Source organism: Gadus macrocephalus, chromosome 18, assembly GCF_031168955.1.
Source record: "Gadus macrocephalus chromosome 18, ASM3116895v1".
Classification (NCBI taxonomy): Eukaryota; Metazoa; Chordata; class Actinopteri; order Gadiformes; family Gadidae; genus Gadus; species Gadus macrocephalus.
In genome coordinates this window covers 8,466,437-8,474,126 of record NC_082399.1, presented here as the reverse complement: position 1 = coordinate 8,474,126, position 7,690 = coordinate 8,466,437, and the positions used below count along the sequence as shown (strand labels likewise).

Here is a 7,690-nt window from a genome sequence, read left to right as displayed (position 1 = left end):
GCAATAATGCTGGTTTACGCATACGCTGAGTTCAAAGACATGATGATGATGATGATGATGATGATGATGATGATGATGGAGGTCATTTTGCAGAAGGGGAGATCGTGTTACATACCTCTAACTACCCTCTCCTCCTGCTCCTGTCCCAAGGTTTCTAACCTTCCCTCTCTGAGAGCCATTTTGAATCTGGTGTGTGCTGAGATCTGTCCCTAATGCCCCGGCACAATGGCTGTGGTGAGTTGTTATGTGAGATCATCTGGAGCATGACTTGCTGGGATGGGAAGATATGATGCAATCATTTCTTTTTTTTGCTCGAGAAAAACACAATTTGTTCTTCTCACTCTTGTTTTTATATTTTCCACTTCTCTACTGTTTTCTTCTGTTCTTTGTTTTTCTCCTTCTCTTCTGTTCTTTTCTGAACAATGCAAAAATAAAAAACTGCAATCTTTCCAGAGGAATAAACACCGTCCCTAATTCCTTCTCTTCTTTCCTTCTAGCTTTCTGTCTTTAGTGTGAGTTCTTCAGATTTTTCACTAGTTCGTTCTTTCTTTCTTTGTTTCTTCTTTCCTTTCCTTCCTCCCTTCCTTTCCTTCCTTCGTTCCTCACTTCCCTCTTCTTTCCCCTCCCAGAACACCAGAGATCAGTGTGTGGTTATCAACAGAGCAGCCAGTGTTGGAGGCAGCCGCCCAGCGGCCTCATAAAACAACAGCACAGACAAACGGTGAGTGGGCAGGACCAGTGGGAGCAGAATCCGCAGAATCCACAAAATCGCAGCCAATGAATGTTTCTCCTCTTCTTCTTCTTTCAGCCTTCCCGACTATTTCTGACTCTGCTTATGCCTCTCTTCTTGAAAACACATCCCATCCATCCATATTGTTCTGGACGCAGACATAGTAGGATAACACTACCCCGAGTCAAATAACACCAGCCCTAGTAAAATGTCTCCAGCCCTATTGGGGTGACACCAGCCCTAGTAAAATGTCTCCAGCCCTATTGGGGTGACACCAGCCCTAGTAGAATGACTCGAGCCCTAGTATAATAACACCAGTCCTATAGAAGATCACTAGCCCTTTAGAAGAACACTAGCCCTAGAAGAACACTAGCCCTAGTAGAATAACACTAGCCCTAGAAGAACACTAGCCCTAGTAGAAGAACACTAGCACTAGTATAATAACACTAGCACTAGTAGAATAACACTAGCACTAGTAGAATAACACTAGCCCTAGAAGAATAACACTAGCCCTAGAAGAAGAACACTAGCCCTAGTAGAAGAACACTAGCCCTAGAAGAACACTAGCCCTAGTAGAAGAACACTAGCCCTAGAAGAAGAACACTAGCCCTAGAAGAACAATAGCCCTAGAAGAACACTAGCACTAGTATAATAACACTAGCCCTAGAATAACACTAGCCCTAGAATAACACTAGCCCTAGAATAACACTAGCCCTAGAAGAACACTAGCCCTAGAAGAACACTAGCCCTAGAAGAACACTAGCCCTAGAAGAACACTAGCCCTAGAAGAACACTAGCACTAGAAGAACACTAGCCCTAGTAGAAGAACACTAGCCCTAGAAGAACACTAGCCCTAGAAGAACACTAGCACTAGAAGAACACTAGCACTAGAAGAACACTAGCCCTAGTAGAATAACACTAGCCCTAGTAGAAGAACACTAGCACTAGAAGAACACTAGCCCTAGAAGAACACTAGCCCTAGAAGAACACTAGCACTAGAAGAACACTAGCCCTAGTAGAAGAACACTAGCACTAGAAGAACACTAGCACTAGAAGAACACTAGCACTAGAAGAACACTAGCCCTAGTAGAAGAACACTAGCACTAGAAGAACACTAGCACTAGAAGAACACTAGCACTAGAAGAACACTAGCCCTAGAAGAAGAACACTAGCCCTAGTAGAAGAACACTAGCCCTAGAAGAACACTAGCCCTAGAAGAACACTAGCCCTAGAAGAACACTAGCCCTAGAAGAACACTAGCACTAGAAGAACACTAGCCCTAGTAGAAGAACACTAGCACTAGAAGAACACTAGCACTAGAAGAACACTAGCACTAGAAGAACACTAGCCCTAGTAGAAGAACACTAGCACTAGAAGAACACTAGCACTAGAAGAACACTAGCACTAGAAGAACACTAGCCCTAGAAGAAGAACACTAGCCCTAGTAGAAGAACACTAGCCCTAGAAGAACACTAGCCCTAGAAGAACACTAGCCCTAGAAGAACACTAGCCCTAGTAGAATAACACTAGCCCTAGTTGATTAACACTAGCACTAGTATAATAACACTAGCCCTAGAAGAACACTAGCCCTAGTAGAATAACACTAGCCCTAGTTGATTAACACTAGCACTAGTATAATAACATTAGCCCTAGGTAGGACACTAGACCATTGTAAGACACTAGACTAGACAGGACACAGCGCTAATAAACACCAGCCCAGTGTACGACACTAGCTCGAGATAGGACACTAGCCCTAGTTAGAGGGACACTAGCCCTAGGTAGGACACTAGACCGGTGTAGGACACTAGACCGGTGTAGGACACTAGACCGGTGTAGGACACCAGCCTGCAATGGGACATTTGCCTATCCAAATGGATGACTGAGATGGTGTGGTTGGAGAGTATGTGGGCGTAAGTGGGTGCTTTAGCACGCTATACGTGACCATCATCTGCTACGTTGCCTGATTATATATTTGTGTGTTCTCCAGTGATAAGGCATCCCAGTCGGATTCCCTGTTCATTATCTCCGACTGTAAGAATACCAGGGGATTTCTTGTGGGAGAGGTTAATTATTTGCATAATGAAAGCAATTCACTTAACTAGAGAGTCCTTGTGGCTTTCAGACATTTACAGGAGAGGTTGAGCTGATCTAGGTCACTATGACTCACCTAATTGTTCACTCGCCCCTGTTTGTGTAAGTCTAGTCTATTGTATCTTTGTAAATATATATATATATATATATAATAACGCACAGAACAGTGGGCCCTTGACCAACGCTTAAACACACACACACACACACACGCGCGCATGCAGGCACCCACGCACACACACACACACACACACACACACACACACACACACACACACACACACACACACACACACACACACACACACACACACACACACACACACACACACACACACACACACACACACATACATACACACAAACGTATGACTTCATGAGCAGGAAATGGTGCTGTCTCTCGCATGAGCATCCCATCCATTACGATCACAATACTGTCAGCCTGGAGAGAATTCATCGTACACACTCATGGGTATGCACTTGCACCCGCACAGAGACGCATATGCCCAAGAACACATAGAAAACAGGCATGCACGCACACATATACTTAAACACACTCATAAACACACACACACACATCACGCACACATACACACAAACACGCACGCAAGCACGCAGGCACGCACGCACACACACACACACACACACACACACACATCACGCGCACATACACACACCTACACACACACACACACACACACGTATACACACACACACACAGGAAAGATACGGCACTTACACACTGGCATGCTTGAGGAATTCAATTCCATTAATCTGTTGCCGTGGTGATTCATTGCCCATGGGGAGCAGCGACGGAGAGTTACAGGTGCATCAATGCCTGATTTCCTGTTCCATACGGGCTTCAGTCTGTGTGGATGCATGTATTATCTTAGCGTGTTTATGTGCTTTGTGCATTAACAGATAAAACAGGTGGTAAATGTGTATTCTATATTAGAAAAGGGCTAGTGGGTTTCACCTGTTTAGTGTAATGCTGTAATGTGAATGTGTGTGTGGGGGATTGTGTTTGTGTGTGTGTGCGTGTGTCCGTGCAAATGCACTGTGTGCGCACACGCGTGTCATATTTCATGAATTCGTATGCTGGGCTTATTGTTCCGTAGCAGTAGAGTTTTACAGCAGAAAACCATGGCAACAAAGGGGCTGAACATAAAGCAGAGAGCATCTGATATGTGGGCAATTAAAGCTGCCACATGATTCTGCAGCAGCAGCCAGAGCCCCTGCTCCAATATACATCCCATAATGCTCTCCTTAGCTGGTTGAGTCGATGTGTTTCACGATGCTTTAGTTCATCATTGAGACATAAAACGAAAATGGTAAAATTTAGGATTCTGTTTCTTTTTGCCGCCTATCGATTTTTGTGTTATTTATTTAGCGTTGTAACCCTCACAGCCTCCTATCGTGTTTATTTTGAATCGATTAGTGCGTCGTTATCTTTTGACGTTGGATAGCGAAAGCTAATTAAGTAAATTGGCACACATTTCTTATCTGCAACAGCTCCTTGTTTTCAAATTCCCACTATCTTGCTCCATTGCCACTCTGGGCTAACTAGCAGTCCCTTTCAAAACCACCCTCGATAAATCAAAGCAATACTTGACCACCAGTATATTCAACTGAAAATAAGAAGCAATTCCAATATTGTAATGCAGATTAATGTAGAATCTATACATAACATTTCAGTTGGCAAAGTGCACTGATCAATTGCTATGGAGCCACCAAGTCAGGGCTCTAAGGGATTCAATAAAATGTAAGAAGAGAGAGGGGGGGAGAACAAGGATTAGAGATTGAGAGGGAGAGAGAGCTTCATCTTCAGCTTTCTATCTTTTTCAGAGAATCCATCAGTGATAGCTGGCGTTCCCACATTCTCTCCGGCGGCCCGCGCCGACTCTACCGAACGAGCCGTGACTGATGAAGTGTTATATTACGACCTCTATGCAGGGAATGCGCCGAAGAATGCATGTCATGCTTTTGATTTACGACATTCTTGAAAACTCTGATTATTCATTCTGTATTTTGTATCAATGATTAGTATTCGGGAAGTATTTCGGGAACCGACCTGTAATGGGAATGAATCATCGTCAACACACACATACACCCAAAATAAGCGTTTCTCGCTCGTTGGAAAAAAAAACGGATAAAACCCCCGAAACATTATTAATCTATTCGGACGATAACGACAGAGCAGCCTGAGAAATCCTTCCTGTCATCAGGTCAGCCATAATAAGTGGTTGTCACCCACGTGAAAGCGAGGCTCTGTACTCTCTCTTTCTCGCTCTCGGTTACAGATTGTGGGATTAGGGAGCCGTCACAGCACCGAAGACACCGCTCACTTTACTCATTATCAAATGCAGCTGTTGAATTCATCATGCAGATTATATATGGACAAATCCCCCCCCCCCCACACACACAAATACACACACGTGCACAACCATACACCCACACACACAGACACACATGCATGCATAACCATATGAACACACACACACACACACACACACACACACATGCACAACCTCACACACACACACACACACACGCGCGCGCACACACACACACACACACACACACACACACACACACACACACACACACACACACACACACACACACACACACACACACACACACACACACACACACACACACACACACACACACACACACACACACACACACACACGCAGAAACACTTAAACTCACACACATGCATAACTAATAGGAACACATGCACACAAGCACAGCCACACACACACACACACACACACACACACACACACACACACACACACACACACACACACACACACACACACACACACACGCAGAAACACTTAAACTCACACACATGCATAACTAATAGGAACACATGCACACAAGCACAGCCACACACACACACACACACACACACACACACACACACACACACACACACACACACACACACACACACACACACACACACACACAGAGAGCCTTGTGGTGCTGAAACGAGAGCTGCTACGAGCGAGTGCGCTCTGCTAGTATTCACACCCTCTCCGCCAGCTGTAGTAGAATGCTAATGTGTGTGTGCGCTATATGGCGGTACTACGGCAGAGCTGGATGAGTGTGTGTGTGTGTGAGGGCAGCCTTCCAAACCCCCATTCACAGAAAACGACTTGACTCCGCCGTCCAAGGAAAAGATTGGAGTCCTTTAGGTTTTGGAACCGCAGTGTGTAAACCGCTAAAGGGGCATACGACCTAGCGTGGGGGCTGTGAATGAATGAAACACACAGCGTCCATACGTCTGTCTTCTACGACATGGGGATGAGGATGATGATACTGAGATGGTTCTTTGTGGGCGGTCATCTTATCTTAATATCCTGCGTCGTGGGTCCTTGGCGGACGTTAAGACCTTACAAGGGGGGACGGAGCATCAGGCTAGTCTGTCCTGAGACGATTGGTTGGGAGACGTAGTGGGATGGGATTGTGAATGTCCTCTACCTCTCCCCTCCTTGATATGTGAGTAGCCTATCCTGGATGTGATAGTGTTAACAACCAGGAGATTGAAACCTGTGTTTGATTGAATTCAATTCAGTGTGTCCTATCTCTTGGTGAACGTTTGAAGCTGAGATATGTGATACAGGATACGGTTATCAGCCAAGAGAATGAAAACATATTGGATGGAATTAACAGTGTCCGACAGCTGCTCTAGCTATGATACGTGATATGTGATATAGTATTTATGATATAGTCTTGTAGTATAGTATAGTGCTGTGTATGGTGTTGTCATTTGATCGATTCCAAGACGTATTGGATGCAATTAAAAGTATCCGAGAGCCCTCTATCCTGTCAGGTGCTGATATGTGATCTATGATATATGATAGTGTGTAGTGTTGTGAGTTTGCCTTTTGGATTTATTAAGAGTTCTACAACTATACTCCCCCTAATCTGTAAGGATGCTCATATACAATATGATGATATATGATCTTGTTGTTAGTCGAGAGGTAACAAGACAAATGCTAGCATATGGTTTATGCTATCATATGTCTAAACCAAGGGATATGGATGGGATAGTACATCAGAAGGATTAGGAGTGTGTGCTATACCTCTCCCCGGTCTGTCAGGTGGTGATACATAATCGGATGCATGCTACTGTTGTCAGTCAAGAGATTAAAAGACAATCAAATGCTAGAGTATTGGACAGGATAAAGAACATATCCTACCTCTCCTGCTCTGCCTTATCTTTGGGCTGAGCATGGCTGTCATCCCTGGTCCTCTCTCTCTCCTCTCTGCATGTTCTTGTGGGTCCAGCGAACCAAAACCCTATCTCCCTCTCTCTCTCTCTCTCTCTCTCTCTCTCTCTCTCTCTCTCTCTCTCTCTCTCTCTCTCTCTCTCTCCTCTCTCTCTCTCTCTCTCTCTCTCTCTCTCTCTCTCTCTCTCTCTCTCTCTATCTCTCTCTCTCGTCTTTTCACTCTCCTCCTGTTCTTGTCTTCCTTCTGTCTGATCCGCCTTTCAGTCAGAATCAGCAGCACACCATCTCTCTCTCTCTCTCTCTCTCTCTGGCGTCTGCCTCTCCTCTCCTCTCCTCTCCTCTACTCGCTCTGACCTTCTGCAGTGCTGTCGGTGGTGGCGGCTGGAGGGGGGGGGGGGTTGGGGAGTAGGTAGGAGGGGAGGAGAGTGGAAAAGGGAACTCCCCTTCCCTCTCTCTCTCTCTCTCTCTGCACACGCTCAGTGGCCTCCACCCCTCCCCACTGCATTATTCATAGCAGTGTGTCAGCCTGGGGAGAGCGAGAGAGAGAGAGAGAGAGAGAGAGAAGAGAGAGAGAGAGAGAGAGAGAGAGAGAGAGAGAGAGAGAGAGAGAGAGAGAGAGAGAGAG

At 45.4% G+C, this 7,690-nt stretch overlaps 1 protein-coding gene across 2 annotated transcripts in view; it reads right to left on the bottom strand.

Moving 5' to 3' along the window:
- si:dkey-191m6.4 (rho GTPase-activating protein 22) overlaps positions 1-7,460 on the bottom strand; it is a 32,439-nt gene extending 24,979 nt beyond the window's left edge. For both annotated transcript variants that reach the window (XM_060037105.1, XM_060037106.1), the window contains exon 1: positions 7,036-7,460. In XM_060037105.1, the coding sequence (XP_059893088.1) occupies positions 7,036-7,078 (43 nt within the window). In that variant the 5' untranslated portion in view covers positions 7,079-7,460. The remainder of the gene's footprint in view (positions 1-7,035) is intronic.
- Positions 7,461-7,690: the final 230 nt, after the last annotated feature.